At 48.5% G+C, this 16,491-nt stretch overlaps 1 protein-coding gene across 1 annotated transcript in view; it reads left to right on the plus strand.

Annotated features, from left to right (window-relative positions):
• The window catches only part of LOC140398602 (plexin domain-containing protein 1-like), a 266,471-nt gene that overhangs the window by 40,914 nt on the left and 209,066 nt on the right, over positions 1-16,491 (plus strand). The window contains exon 2 of the mRNA XM_072487442.1: positions 8,859-9,049. Coding sequence (XP_072343543.1) covers positions 8,859-9,049 — 191 coding nt within the window. The remainder of the gene's footprint in view (positions 1-8,858; positions 9,050-16,491) is intronic.

A 16,491-nucleotide genomic window follows, 5' to 3' on the forward strand; every position in this document is an offset into this window, starting at 1 on the left:
TTTTAGTTTTATTGATCGAGTTGAAAAGCTTTAATGCTCAGGGATTCGTGATCGCTGGGAGGAGTTGGGGTGTTGCCCTGTCTTTAGTGGCACACTAACGGTACAGTGTTCACCAGCGGCTGATGGCTGCCAGCAATGAAGCTAATCCGTCTGATTGGCTTGACTCCGCGATGCAATTTCAGCAGTTGAGGTATCTTCATGAAGGCAATGGTGGCGCTTGAGGAGGTTCTTGCGACGGCGAAAGCATTGTCCCTGTTGGAAGCCAGCCTCCCCACAGTCGGTGTCCTGTTGCATGGCCTGTCGTCCTCCCAGAGGGATATGGACGAGGATGGGGGAGAACTGATGTGGAGTCCTGTTGAGTCTGGTATCCCTGGCGACATGATGGAGAGGTTCCCGGCCAGGTTTGAGAACTGACTACTATTTTTCTGGAATCTCAATCTGGAAAGCAGGCAGCTTAGATTCGATGGAGCACATTTAATCCTGTCTTCAAGGCCTCGAGTTGGGGTGGCCTTCCAACCTATGGTTCAGCGTAGTCCTGTTCTAGATGTCTGCCGAGAGGGGTCGGGTCTGCCTGAACTGGCCGGGCTGTCTCCCCCCACCTGTAGGAGCCTAGGCTGTTGACTTTCTGGGCCTAGTGGAAGTAACAAAGCTCATGTTCCAACCATTGAAATCAGTTGAAGATCCTGGAAGATGCGTTCCACTTTAGATTCTGCACTATCCTTGGTCATGTGCCAGTGGAGTGAACATTATCCTGATGGCTACCTCGCTTCTCAGTTATGTTCCTGGACTTGACGCCCTCATAATCTGACGTTGTCTGTGAATAGATTCATAGAATGTACAGTGCAGAAGGATGTGGTTATTTTATTTGCTTGCAGGAAAGTGCAAATTCTTTGGGGGTAATGTCTTGCATCGTTAATTCTCCTATATTAATACGGTTGTGTCATGTTAAGCTGAATATTGTCTGCGGGATTTGTGCACCGTTTGTTGACCCTATTTTGTATCCTTGCATGGGAGGATGAGGAGAACCGGAGCGGGATTAGGGTGGAGGGCTTGGGTCTTAAGATCAGCTTTGTCCTTGTTATGTTTGAGGAAAGTCCCCTCATAGTTAGATCCAATTTGGTTGCGTTTATTCTTCTTTGCGCCCAGGCTGACTGTGTTTTGTCCTGTTGACGACCGGGATTTAGTGAGCTTCCCTTTTTGGGGGGAGGGGGGTGGGGTTAGGAGAGGCGGAGGGGGGGGGGGGGGGTGAACGGGGGGGAGGAGGTGGTCTGTTATCCTGAATTGGGCCTCCCTTTCCGACTGTTCTTCTGCTATCTGAACTTTTGAGGCAAGGCCGGCCTTAGTATCCTGTCCGAGGGGTTAGTTCTGACAATTCTCGCTCTTCTTCCCTTCATTTTCTTCGTACCAGGCGAGGAGTTAACCTATCTCCTTCTTATTTTTGGTGGTGGTGTTGAAAGTTGGGCCTTGATGACACGGATAAACAAAGGTCGATTTCTGTTGGTTTTGGGGTGGTTGAATCCTTTCCATATGTTGGTGGTCTTGGTGGTTTTGGTGGGGGGGGGATGAGGGGGGGGGGGGTAGCCGCAGTTTCCCGGGGGGGGTGCGGTTAGGCCGTCCCTCCACCCCAGGCAACCCCTCAGCTTGGGGCCATTTTGACAGCCCTCCTGACCCAGTGTGGAGCCAGGCTCTTTCTATTTTCCTCTTAAGTCCTGGGTCTTGACCCTGGGGTTGCATTCTGCCCTACGGGGGAGGTGTTGATGTTGACGGTTCGGTGTTGGGATTTCTTTATTCTTTCTTGTTTCTCTATCATTTCCATTCCCTATAGTGCAGAAAGAGGCCATTTGGCTGATTGAGTCTGCACCGGCCCTCTGAAAGAGCAGCCCACCCAGGTCCACTGCCCACCCCTATCCCTGTAACCCCAGTCAACCAGCACATCTTTTGAGACTAAGGGGCAATTTAGCACGGCCAATCCACTGAACCTACACATCTTTGGACTGTGAGAACTCAGTTGAAGGGTCGGGTGGCGGCCTGCGGTGGGGGGGGGGGGGGGGGGGGGGATCCAACCCTGGGGGGGGGGCCTCCGATGGGAGGGGGGGGTCCGATCCCGGGGGGGTCCTCCTATGTGGCCTGGCCCGCGATTGGGGCCCACCGATTGGCTGGCCGGCCTCTCTGGGCCGCCTTTCCTATGCGCCGGCCCCTGTAGCCCTGCGCCATGTTGCGTCGGGGCCAGCGTGTTGAAGGAGGCCACTGCGCATGCGCAGATCCCGCGGCGCACAGTTCGCACCGGGATCGGCAGCTGGAGGGGGGTGAACCGCTCCAGTGCCATGCTGGCCCCCTGTGGACGCCAGAATTACTCCTGGCAGTGGCCCGTTCACGCCGTCGTAAAACGGGACGGCGTTTACAACGGCGTGGACACTCTGCCGCGGGATGGGAGAATCCCGCCCCAGATGTCTAAATAAGTTCATTTTGAGTAAAGCGGGGTGAATGACATAGAAACATTGGGCGGGATTCTCCGAACCTGGGGCTAAGTGTTGACGGCGTCGAAATTGCCGGAGCGTTTTACAACGCGTCATCTGGCCCCTAGGATCAGCGCTCCTGAGCCGCACAGGGGGCCAGCACGGCACTGGAGAGCCTCACGCAGCTCCAGCTGCCGATATGGGCATCAGCACGGGCGGCGCGAGTTCCCGCATGCACGTGGGTTGCCCTCTCCGCGCTGGCCCCGACGCAACGTGGCGGTGACCTATAGAGGCTCGGCGCGGAGAAACATAGGCCCCCACCAGGATAAGCCCACCTGTCAATCAGTAGGCACCGAACGCGGACCAGGCCACTGTCGAGGCCCCCCCGGAGTCAGATCCCCCCCACCAGGCTGCCCCCTGCAGCATGAATGCTGAGGTCCCGCCGGGTAGGACCAGACGTGAACAATGCCTGCGGGACTCGGCTGAACCCGGCGGGCACTCGACCCATCGTGCAGGGAGAAGCGCCGGGAGGGGCACGTTGATCGGCCCCCAACAGGCACCACGCCGATCACGTCAACGCCATTGGCCGGAGAATCAGCGGACCGGTGTCAGAACGGCGTCTCGTGATTCACGGCCTCCCCGGCGATTCTCCGACCCAGCGCAGGGCCGGAGAGATTGCCCATTGTGTTCTAGAAAGTTGTAACTGCTGACCCTGCAACTGGAAGGAGAAGAAAGATTAATGTTTAGAGTTTAATCTTTCATCCCAGTTGTTAGAGGGACAGCCAAACGGGTTGCACTATTTTTCCCATTTCAAATGCGCAAGAACTTAATGGGTGTTGTTCTTGCACAGTTTAGACCATAATTGTTGGTGGATTATTTGGCCATGGGGAGAACCACGGGCAAGTCTAATGCTCTCCTCACTGGCGCCCAAGCTTGTGTCTTTGCCAAGAGGAGACGGTGAGTAATGACCCCGAGCAAGAAAGCTGGTTGGCTATTCCTCTGTACCACCCCTCCTTCCCTCAGCCCGGGCATCAGCTTTGCTCCAGGGACCTTCCGAGTCTGGGTGGCTCAGATCCAGGTTAATCAGCCACACCTCTGCTGAGCCACCGGGAAGTCCCTGAGTGTCTTTTTCAATGGGAATTATCAGTCGCCAAGCAGTCCAAACGGTTAATGAATTATAAAAATTGTAATTGTAACCGGATGCTTGATTGTGTTTGACGGAATGAAAGATGGGGCACTCTCTGAAATCTTGTCAGGTACCCACGTGCATTCCAGCACTGCATTGTGATTGATTGGCCTGAGTTCCTGAATCCAGTCGGAACCATCCATCACTGAGTTACAGACTCTTACACGGCAATTTCTTCTGAGCAAAAAAGACCCCGCAATTGTCACTAATTATGTGTTAATTAAATATCACTTGTCAGCCCAAATTGTTTGTCTGTAAGCAGGTCAGAAATTGCAACTTCATGCAAAACTAGCTTCAGCTTGCTGAATGTGCAAAGCCATGCTTCATCTCCTGGAGTTTCTTTTATTGAACATTTTGGAACCAGTTTGAATTGAGTTGGGAGCATTTGAATGATTCACAAACAACAGGAGTAGACTGCTCCGAGGCCCTGCTGGGTCAGAGAATTGTCACCATTGCTATCTACTGGGGAGAAAATGTGTATCACAGACCATGAGGAACCGTCATTCTCATTTGTTCCTTCTCTCTGGTTCTCGCAGTCCCAAAAGTAACATAGGCTGGAAGTCAGTTCCGAATGTGCTTCGGCCTCCACAGAGAGCCAGAGGTTAAGTGACCACCGGACATTGAGGCAAAGCATCTCAGTCTGACACGGTCTTTCGCTGCCCATCAATGCAAGTTGTTTCTTTCTGCCTGAAAAACATTTCAGTGAACCTCTCTTTGCTTTCATACTGTGATTTCTCTCTTTGCCTTTGAAGCACATTCTGCACAGAGAATAAAGGAGAACCCTTCACAGCCACAGGGCTGACAGGCACTTTCAAACCCATGAAATACTTTTAAAGTGTAGTCACTGCTGTAATGTAGGAACCACAGCGTTGAATTCACGCACAGCAAGCTCACACAAACAGCAATGAGATAATAACCAGATCATCTGTTTTAGTGATGTTAGCTGAGGAATAAATATTGGCCAGGACACCGGGGGAGAAGTCCCTCCCTCTTGGAAATAACATCATGGAGTTTTTTTAAGTACACTTCAAAGGGCTTGGTCTTATCAGAAAGACAGCGCCTCTGACAGTGCAGGACTCCCTCAGTCCTGCACTGGAGTGTCAGACTAGATTGTGTTCAAGTTGCTGAAACAAGGCTTGAACCCTCAACTTTCCAACGTAGAGAAAAGAGTGTTACCCACTTAAAATGAGGGGAGCTCCTTGTGTGTGGCTGTGCTATGTGGTAGCCTGAGCAGGTAGCTTGCCTGGAAATGAGAAGGTTTTGAACTGATGGCAGCCTACACACAGGTGCACACTCTTCACCTGCCACTCCCCACCTTAGGCATGCTGGATCAATGGGTGAAAGGTCACTGGCGATGTGACCAGGATTTTCTGAGATACTTGCTGTGCACCAAATGGATAATCATCGCCTGTATGAGGGAACTCTTAAACGGGGATTAATTCTTTCATATTCTGGTGCTTTCATCCCATTAAAAAATATAGGAAGGATGTGAAGACATTGGAGAGAGTGTGGAAAAGATTCACGAAAATGGTTCCAGGGATGAGGAAATTTAGTTCTTGGGGAAGTGGTATGGTAGTATGTGGGAAGTACGGTAGTGCGGTGGTTAGCGCTGTTGCTTCACCGCAACAGGGACCCAGGTTCGATTCCCGGCTTGGGTCGCTGTCTGTGCAGAGTCTGCACGTTCTCCGGGTGCTCCGGTTTCCTCCCACATGTCCCAAAAGAACATAAGAACATAAGAACTAGGAGCAGGAGTAGGGCCTCTGGCCCCTCGAGCCTGCTCCACCATTCAATGAGATCATGGCTGATCTTTTGTGGACTCAGCTCCACTTTCCGGCCCGAACACCATAACCCTTAATCCCTTTATTCTTCAAAAAACTATCTAACTTTATCTTAAAAACATTTAATGAAGGAGCCTCAACTGCTTCATTGGGCAAGGAATTCCATAGCTTCACAATCCTTTGGGTGAAGAAGTTCCTCCTAAGGTCAGTCCTAAATCTACTTCCCCTTATTTTGAGGCTATGCCCCCCAGTTCTGCTGTCACCCGCCAGTGGAAACAACCTGCCCACACCTATCCTATCTATTCCCTTCATAATTTTATATGTTTCTATAAGATCCCCCCGCATCCTTCTAAATTCCAATGAGTACAGTCCCAGTCTACTCAACCTCTCCTCGTAATCCAACCCCTTCAGCTCTGGGATTAACCTAGTGAATCTCCTCTGCACACCCTCCAGTGCCAGTACGTTCTTTCTCAGGTAAGGAGACCAAAACCGAACACAATACTCCAGGTGTGGCCTCACTAACACCTTATACAATTGCAGCATAACCTCCCGAGTCTTAAACTCCATCCCTCTAGCAATGAAGGACAAAACTCCATTTGCCTTCAAGACGTGCTTGTTAAGTGGATTGGACGTTCTGAATTCTCCCTCTGTGTACCCGAACAGGCGCCGGAGCGACCAGGGGCTTTTCACAGTAACTTCATTGCAGTGTTAATGTAAGCCTACTTGTGACACGAATAAAGATTATTATTATTGTCACTGGACTAGTAATCGAGAGAACCAGGGTAATGGTCTGGGGATGAATCCCACCAGAGCTGATGGTGGAATTTAAATTCAATAAAAATCTCAATGACCATGAAACCATTGTTGTAAACACCCACCTAGCTCACTAACGCCACCAGGAAGGCAACCTGCAGTCCTTACCCGATCTGGGCTATGTGACCCCAGACCCTCAGCCTCTGAAATGGCCGAGCAAACCCCTCAATTCAAGGACAATTAGAGATAGCCAATAAATGTGACACCCACATCCCACGAAAGAATGAATGGCAAAGAAATTTCTGAAGATAAATTTGAGAAGTTAAGACAGTTGTTCTTGGAGGAGAGAGGGCTGAAAGGAGATCTGATAGAGGTATTCTAGACAGAGTAGATAGGGAGAAATTGCTCCACTCATGAAAGGATTGAGTGTGAGAGGGCAGATTTAAATTAATTGCAAAAGAAACCGAGGCGAGACATTCAGCAGCATACCCTTTTATTGAAGCAACAAAATAGTCCATTGCTGCGTGACTAATTCCAGGAAGGGTTTTAACTCTGTGGCGTTTCTTGGAATTGATGCCCTTCACCTTGTCCTCTACCAGAGTAAACCTTTTTATCTACCCAATAGGCCAAGTAGAAAAACATCTTTTTCCCTCTTCAGGTATACCTCAGCTCTCGAGAATCTCCACAGGGCAGCACGGTAGCATAGTGGTTATCACAATTGCCTCACAGCTTCAGGGTCCCAGGTTCGATTCCCCACTGGGTCACTGTCTGTGCGGAGTCTGCACGTTCTCCCTGTGTCTGCGTGGGTTTCCTCCGGGTGCTCCGTTTTCCTCCCACAGTCCAAAGATGTGCAGGTTAGGTGGATTGGCCATGCTAAATTACCCTTAGTGTCCAAAATTGCCCTTAGTGTTGGGTGGGGTGACTGGGTTGTGGGATAGGATGGAGGTGTGGGCTTGGGTGGGGTGCTCTTTCCAAGAGCCGGGGCAGACTCGATGGGCTGAATGGCCTCTTTCTGCACTGTAAATTCTATAAGACCTCTTCTAGGTTCGGCGGGTGCTTTTGTTCTGAAGTCCCCGTGACCAGAACATCATCCAAGTACACCGCCACTTCGGGTAACCCTTCGAGTATGTTCTTCGTGATCCGTTAGAATCTGGTGCACACTGATGAGGCCCTGATGGGCAATCGAGCATACTCTTGGAGGCCCTTGTGAGTGTTGATTGTGACATATTTGCGAGAAGGCTTGTCTAATTCAAGTTGATGATAGGCGTGGCTCATATCCAACTTAGTGACCATCTGCTAACTTGGCGCACAGGTCTGAATGATCTGCACAGAAACTGCTATTGGGGGGGATTTTCCCATCGTTCACGCTGGCGGAATCTTCCAGTCCCGCCGACAGTGCACCCCCGCCGTGGGTTTCCCGGGAGCGGATTCAATGGGAATCCCATTGAAAGGACCAGAAGGTCCCACGACCAATGGCGGGGCGCCTCACAGTGCAGAAAAACACGCCCCATGAGGGCCAGAGAACCTTTATTTCTCTGTCGTGTCATGGCGTGCGCGACGAAAAGATCTTTCAGCCACCAAACCCAACCTCACACAACTTCTGAAGGAGTGTGTCTTAGTGCCTCAGCACTCAGGATGGCAGCCGTTCAGGGCACCCTCCCCTCTGAGCCACTACATCTTAGATTCAGGCCCTGCTCCAGGGCTTGAGTACAGAAATCAAGGCTGTCACTTTGGTGAAGTATTGGACTGTTCTTTGTTCCATCTTTTGGATGAGATGTGAAACCATCTTCCTGCTTGGGTAGATGTAAAAGATCCGATGGCACTATTTCAAAGAATAATTGTGGAGTTATCCCGAGTGTCCCAATCAAGGTTTGTCCCTCAATCATCATCATAAAAAACACAGCCTGGTCTTTATCACATTACTGTTTCATTCATTAATGGTGGAGTATGGATGTTGGTCTCTGCTGACAAAAGCAAAACAGAAACACAATGAGCGCAGAACATAGGAACAGGAATAGGCACAATTCAGTCCCTCAAGCCTGTTTCACAATTCAGTTTGATCATATCTGCTCTAAACCTCAACTCGTGTTACCTGTTTGAATCTATATTATATGATACCCTTAATTAATATAAACCTGCCTGATTCAGTCCTCAAACTATCAGTTGACGCTGAGGGTAGCTTTTTTCGATTGCCTCTACCTTTGTGTAAAACAAGAGCTTCCTGATCTCACCCCGAAAAGGTACAGCTCTAATTTTAGGATTGCGTCCCCTTCTTCTGCTTTTGCAGGTGCTAGAATTGCCATGGTCATAATTTTCATGACACCCGGGCCCTTGTGTGGATACGGTGCTCTGTTTCCCAGTAACCCTCCTTACCCTCAGCACAAAATTCACCAGAAATCAAAAGACTAGCGAGGCACGGATTGTCAGCGGATTAATAAATAAAGGGAAATCTTACATCAGCATAATCCAAACAATTAAATCAGTATCATTAATCTTAATTAGGCGTGGCCTTAACGTCTTTCACATTCTCTCGCCCGCACTTGGGAGCGGGTTTTCATTGAGAAACCTTCCCCATATTAATTTGTAAAACTGTTTCCTTCTGCACAAAGTTACAAATCTTGCAGGGGTAACTCTGTCGACCTCCCCGTTGCTAACCACTCGTCTGTCTTCCGCACCATTTAACAGGTTTCACTTACCAGCTGCCGATTGTGAACACAGCTGTTGTGAGTCAGAAAAGTCAACGTTGGAGACGCAGCTCGTCCATCAGTATCGACTCCGTCAAAACATTGGAGGCTGAAGGGGACCGTTTGAGCCTGGATTTGGTGGGCGCCAGTCTGGCTATTGACACCCTGCCAGACAATGGAACCCAAATTGTGGTCAGTGGTTTTCTTTTTAACGTCACCTGGGGGTCATTCTGGAGGGATGAAATTGAAAAGGGGTGACACTTAAACCTGAATCGTACCTTGGTTAGACCACACTTGGATACTGTGCATAGTCGACACCATTCCCATACAGGGGTACTGGAAGGAATAGTGCAAAAAGGATTTATAAAGAAAGATACCAGAATCGAGGGATTATACACACCAAGAAAGATTGAACAGGCTCTTTTTCTAGAAAACAGAAGGTTGAAGGAATGGCCCGATAGAGGTCTGTAAAAATATTAAATGGTTTGATATGGTAGGTGGAGAAGATGTTTCCACTTGTGGGTGAGACCAGAGTAAGGGCCATAAATATAAGAGAGAGATGAATAAATCCAATTGGGGAATTGAGGAGAAACCTCACGAGTGGTTAGGATGTGGAACTCGTTAGCACAATGCATATTTCAGACTAATAGCAGAAACATTTAAGAGGAAGAATTGCTGAAGGTGAACATGACATCTTAGCCTCCTGGAAGGTGGTCCAGATCTCTTGGTATGTCCCATTTATCCACCTTCCTTGTGTCTGCTGAGCTACATTGGCCTCCAATCCGGCAATACGTCAATATTAACATTTTCATTTGTGGCTTCGCCCCTGGTCTGAATCTTCCTCAGATCTACAACCCGCTGAGATCTCTACTCTCCTCTAATTCTAGCCTCTTGCACGTTCCCAACGTTCATTGCTCTGCCATTGACTGTCACGCCTTCAATATAGTCAAACATTCCAAGGCACTTTACAGGAGCATAGTCAAACAAAATTACACACCGAACCAAAAAAGGAGCAATTCTGACATGTTTTTAACAATTCATTCATGGTATGTGGGACATTTAATGCCCATCCCTAGTTGCCCTAGTGTGCTGCCTTCCTGAACCACTGGAGTCCAAGTGGTGTAGGTACACCCACAGTGCTGTTAGGGAGGGAGTTCCAGATTTTTGTCCCAGTGAAGGAAGAACGATATAGTTCCTCGTCAGGATGATTTACGACTTACAGGGTGGTGGTTTTCACATGCATGATCGAAGAGCTGGTTTTAAGCAGCATTGTTAAGAACAAGAGAGTGACAGAGAGAGAGGTTTAGTGGTACTATGGTTTCAGATGAAAAATCCAGAGCTTAGAGCTCAAGCAGCGGAAAGTCTGTCAGCTATGGTGAAGCAGTCAGAATCTGAGATACAAATGCCCGAATTGGAAGAGTGTAGAGATCTTGGATCAATGTTTGGCTGGAGGCCATTATAGAGACAGAGAGAGGCAAGATCATGGAGAGATTTCAATTCAAACTCAAGGCATTGGCTAACTGGAGCTAATGTCGGGAAGGTGGGTAAACAGGAGCTGGTGTAAGCAGCAGAGATTTGGAAGAGCTCGAGTGCAGAGAAGGTGCAAAGTGGAGGGTCGACAAGGATAGCACTGGACTAGCAAAAGCTAGAGGTAACCAAGCCATGGCTGAGAGTTTCTGCAGAAGAGTGTTGAAGACCAGGGGGATTAATGAAGGTGGAGTGGGCAGTTTCTGTGATGGGGAATATTGTATCAGAAGACACTTCTGATAAAGTAGCTTTAGTGCAATAATATTCATGCCTGTTCACCTTGGCCCATCAGCCTCAGGAGAGGAGCACTACATCAGCCGCTGCTGCACTCCATTGCTGCTGTTCTCCAAGCAGTCGGGAAATTGGTGAATTTGTGGGATGTGGGCGTCGCTGGCTGGGCCCTTGAACTGAGTGGCTTGCTGCACCATTTCACTGGGGGGGGGGGGGGGCAGTTAAGAATCAACCGCATTGCTGTGTGGGCCTGGAGTCACACACAGGCAGATTTCCTTCCCTAAAGGACATGAGTCAACCAGATGGGTTTTTACAACAATCGACAATAGTTACATGGTCATCATTAGACTTTTAATTCTAGATTTTTATTGAATTCAAATTTCGCCACCTGCCCTGGTGGGATTTGAACCCAGAACCCCAAAACATTACTCTGCGTCTCTGGATTGCTAGGCTCATGACAACACCACTGCGCCACCTGGGAAACCATGATTGGCAATAATGGGCGTGTTCCTAGAGATTTTGTCAAAAGCCCTGCAGCCAATAACCACCCCTGCCACTGGTCATCTGACATGTCTATCCTCGTTGAGCTCTGGTAAGCAAACTGACACATCGGCAGCCACGTGAATGATTGGTTACTGTCGGTCAAACTGACACCTCTCGGGCATTTTCACTGGTCATCTAACTAATCAACAAAAGAAAAAAGGTATTATCGTTTTTCTGTTCTAAGTTGTTCACAGCAGAAGGTCAATGTATAATTCCTCGGGGCTCCAGAATACTGTGTAGGGTTGGCAGCTAATGTGAGAAGGTGGGTCCCACCACTATCAGAATAAGGCAAATAGGACGTCACCATCGCCCATTTATTGATGGTTGCAGATTATAACGCACAAGATCCTTCTACCATGAGCTGAAAAGACAAGTAGCCCGGGATGCTATAAATTGCCCTTGCTCTGCCAGCAATCCAAGGCATGATGGTAAGACATGCACTTAATCTGTCAAGGGCTTTCTCTAGGTTCCACTGGATGAGTTACTTCATATCCCAAATAATTATTCATGTAGCGTTAAATGTAATTGGTTATTCATTAAGAATGGTCATTAGAAATCTTTGTTGATCACTAAAAGACGTCCATTCTCACCATTCTGAAAGCAGCAACTTCTTGATCCAGTTTAACGATAATGAGCCCATCGTCCATCTTTTCAGTGTGTTGTTTTTAGGCGAGGGATCTGTCTTATTCATGGGACGGTCTATTGACGCCATTGTGTCAGCCAGTGAATTGAAAGTGTGGTAGTGAGACACTTTCATCAAACGCTACAGTGCGTGCTTGGCAAAGGTGTGCCTGCACCTCTGTCAGGTAGGGGATATCAGGAATTTGACCCAGCTACAATGAAGGAAAAGCAGTTTTTAAAAACTTCACCCATGGGCTTCGCTGGCTAGAACAGAATTTATTGCCCATCCCTAGTAGCCTTCGAGAAGGTGGTGGCGAGCTGCCTTTCTGAACCACCGCACACCACATGGTGTAGGTACACAGTGCTGTTAGGGAGGATTTTAATCCAAGGTTTTAATCCAGCGGAAGTGAAGGAACAGCAATATATTTCCAAGTCAGGATGGTGAGTGACTTGGAGGAGAACGTCTAGACCTAGGTCGTGGTGTTCCCATGTATCTGCTGCCCTTGTCCACCTGGATGGTAGCTGTTGTGGGTTTTGGAGGTGCTGTAAATGGAGCCTTGATGAATTCCTACAGTGCATCTTGTAGATGGCACACAATGCACCCTATAGACCGTGTACAATGCAGCCATGGTGTCCTGGTGGTGGAGGATGTAATAATGTCGGGGGGGTGGGGTGGAAAATTCAACCCAATGTGATGAAACATCTATTAGCTGGCAAGTCGAGGGGAATCCCTTCGTACACAATTGAAAATCTGACCACTGTAGCCCATCAAATACCTCGACAGGGGAGTGAAGACAAGAACAACACCAAAGGCATAAATTAAATCGAATTTTTCTTGCCATGTGTCAGATTTCTATCAGATTTAAAGGAGGTTGTTGAGGCCGACTGGAGTCACGATCCCCACAGGATTTTGACCATAGATAGACGAGTATTCGGTACCCTCAGCCAACCTCCAGTCTTGCATTTCCCCCACTCCCACAAGTAATTTTCAAAACCGAATGCTGTGCATTTAAATGAATAAAAATGTGCATTTATAATGAGATTTATTTCACATGAAAAGGGAGAATTTTATGATTCATGTTGTAAATTCTCATTACCCTCAACTTTTCACAGAATATACTGGAAGAAGTGCTCGTTCTAATGTGTAATCTGGCTCACATGATGTAACAGTTACTGGATGATTTAATGCGGAATTTACACAATCCATAATCATTACCATGGAACGGTTTAGATTTAATTACGTTATTTGATATTATTCGCAGTGTTGGAATAGTTGCATGGATGTGAAAGGGGAGGACTTCCACTCCGTCAACGTGCAGATAGTTTGTGACCACGGAACGCAGATCCCGCATATCTGGGCAAGGCACCCTGGCAGCTCCAGTGATGCATAAGTTCTCTGACACTCACAGGTGCTGAGGCTGTTCCTCTCTCCAGCTCAGTTAGATGGTTGGCTGCTGGGTGATAAGGATGAAGGGGGCTTATGATGCCTCCCCACTGATGTGTTGGATGTTCTGGATCACAAACAGGTCACCAACACTGGAAGTGGTGCAACTCTATTTTATTATAAGGTGAACTATATTAACATACTTGAACTGTGGGTAAATGCAATACCAGCTTTAACTGTTGACCCTTGCCTAGTCCTAACCAGGTGATGCACTCAGCACATGGTGAATGTCTGTGTTGCAGGCTGTGAGCTCTGTGCTCCGAGCTGGCTGCTACTAGAATGAGCGGGAACTCTCCTGTCCCCTGTCTTTATAGTGCGTGTGCTCTCACTGGTGATTGGCTGCGGTGTTGTGTATGCTGATTGGTCCCACTGCATGTCCATCAGTGTGTGTGTGTCTCTGCACCATAATGTACTGGTGTATATTATGACACCCGCCACCCAAGAACAGAAGAGGGGGAGAGGTATGATCGGACTCCACGAGGACGGTGATAGAGAATACCGTGGGACTGCTGAAGATGGGATTTGGATGCCTGGACTGGTGGGGCACTGCAACATCCTCCACAGCATATGTCCCTTACAATTGCCGCAGGCGGCACTCTCCACAATCTGGCTCTGGCAAGGGGCGAGCCACTGGAGGATCAGGGTATTGAGGCAGTTTCACTGGCTGCAGACAATGACTCCCGTGGCGGATCAGGAGAGGAGCCCAGGAAGGAACCTGGTGAGGATGTGGATGCAGACTTCTGGAGCCTTAGTGGAGGCAGGGCCATCGGGGCCCTGATTCAGCGTGCCTTCAGCTAGGCGGCCAACACATTGCCTTCATTTCGTACCAGGGGAGTTGCCTCCGCACCATTTACGATGAGCCGTTCCATTGAAGCCAAAATCCACTCAGTTCCTGTGAAATGAAGTTTCAGCACCTCACGTTCAATCCCAGTGTAAACATGTGAAGCATACTCAGGCTATTAACACAAAAGCAACATTTCTTGGCGCTTACAAATAATGAATTGAACATGATAGGGTGTTAACAGTCACACCAGTAAAATAAGACCGAATGGAAGATCATGCGTGAAAATCCCCTCTTGTGCCCATGGCGATTTAAACTTAAGGTTGCGAGTACGGCATTCTGGTGTTCCCCCACCCCTTCCGTCCCTGGCACCGGCACTGGAGCCATGTTCACTGGACCATGTTGTGGCCGCTGGCGTGGGTTGCCACCTCTTCCCAGGCTTCCTTGGTCAGATACGCTGCCCTCCTCCTGACATCCTGTGCCATCAACATGTCTCGCCTGGCAGTGACCTCCTCCACCAGGACGCTGAGCAGTCATCCGGAAATGGGTGGTGGGTGGGGGCCCACCTGCTGTGCCCACTGGGAGCTGAGGCCATGGCTGCTGAGAAAGGTAAGATCAGGAATTCTCCTCCGGGCAAATCCCCGAGGCTCTTCCCCAACTCCAGCCTTTCTCCAGGGAGCTGCTGATACACGCACACACACACACACATCTTGCTGCTGTAGAGGACCACCTTGTTTGCCTAGTGGTTACTGCGGGCCGTTTGGCCAACAAAAACACCGTCAGCTAATTGGGGAGACAGATCATTGGAGCCCAGATCATTGACATGGGATTTATCCTAGGATTCTCTGGGAAGCTAGGGAGGAGATTGCTGAGCCTTTAAGTCATCTTTGTCTACAGGAATAGTGCCAGAAGACTGGAGGATAGCAAATGTTGTCCCCTTGTTCAAGAAGGGGAGTAGAGACAACCCCGGTAACTATAGACCAGTGAGCCTTATTTCTGTTGTGGGCAAAATCTTGGAAAGGTTTAGAAGAGATAAGATGTATAATCATCTGGAAAGGAATAATTTGATTAAAGATAGTCAACACGGTTTTGTGAAGGGTAGGTCGTGCCTCACAAACCTTATTGAGTTCTGTGAGAAGGTGACCGAACAGGTGGATGAGGGTAAAGCAGTTGATGTGGTGTATATGGATTTCAGTAAAGCATTTGATAAGGTTCCCCATGGTAGGCTACTGCAGAAAATACGGAGGCATGGGATTCAGGGTGATTTAGCAGTTTGGATCAGAAATTGGCTAGCTGGAAGAAGACAAAAGGTGGTGGTTGATGGGAAATGTTCAGACTGGAGTCCAGTTACTAGTGGTATACCACAAGGATCTGTTTTGGGGCCCCTGCTGTTTGTCATTTTTATAAATGACCTGGAGGTGGGCGTAGAAGGATGGGTGAGTAAATTTGCAGTTGTGGACAGTGCGGAAGGATGTTACAAGTTACAGAGGGACATAGATAAGCTGCAGCACTGGGCTGAGAGGTGGCAAATGGAATTTAATGCAGAAAAGTGTGAGGTGATTCATTTTGGAAGGAATAACAGGAAGACAGAGTACTGGGCTAATGGTAAGATTCTTGGCAGTGTGGATGAGCAGAGAGATTTCGGTGTCCATGTACATAGATCCCCGAAAGTTGCCACCCAGGTTGATAGGGTTGTTAAGAAGGCGTACGGTGTGTTAGCTTTTATTGGTAGAGGGATTGAGTTTTGGAGCCATGAGGTCATGTTGCAGCTGTACAAAACTCTGGTGCGGACACATTTTGAGTATTGCGTACAATTCTGATCGCTGCATTATAGGGAGGATGTGGAAGCATTGGAAAGGGTGCAGAGGAGATTTACCAGAATGTTGCCTGGTATGGAGGGAAGATCTTATGAGGAAAGGCTGAGGGACTTGAGGCTGTTTTCATTAGAGAGGTGACTTGATTGAGGCATTCAAGGTGATCAGAGGATTGGATAGGGTGGACAGTGAGAGCCTTTTTCCTCGGCTGGTGATGTCTAGCACGAGGGGACATAGCTTTAAATTGAGGGGAGATAGATATAGGACAGATGTCAGAGGTAGGTTCTTTACTCAGAGAGTAGTAAGGGTGTGGAATGCCCTGCCTGCAACAGTAGTGGACTCGCCAACACTAAAGGCATTCAAATGGTCATTGGATAGACATATGGACGATAAGGGAATAGTGTAGATGAGCTTTAGAGTGATTTCACAGGGCAGCGCAACATCGAGGGCCGAAGGGCCTGTACTGCACTGAAATGTTCTATGTTCTATTCCGCTGTACTTTCTACTGTACATTCCACCCCGGTGCTTGGCCGTGGGTTCAGTGGCTCCATAAATGTAATAAAAACCTGCCCCGCTCTTAAACCTCAACAGCTCAGAGCTAATAAAAATAACACTGGAAATTGTCTGAGGGAACACTGTCATCATAAAAGAGGATCATTTGTCAAATGTTTCC

Source organism: Scyliorhinus torazame, chromosome 21 (genome assembly GCF_047496885.1).
Source record: "Scyliorhinus torazame isolate Kashiwa2021f chromosome 21, sScyTor2.1, whole genome shotgun sequence".
NCBI classification, from domain to species: domain Eukaryota; kingdom Metazoa; phylum Chordata; class Chondrichthyes; order Carcharhiniformes; family Scyliorhinidae; genus Scyliorhinus; species Scyliorhinus torazame.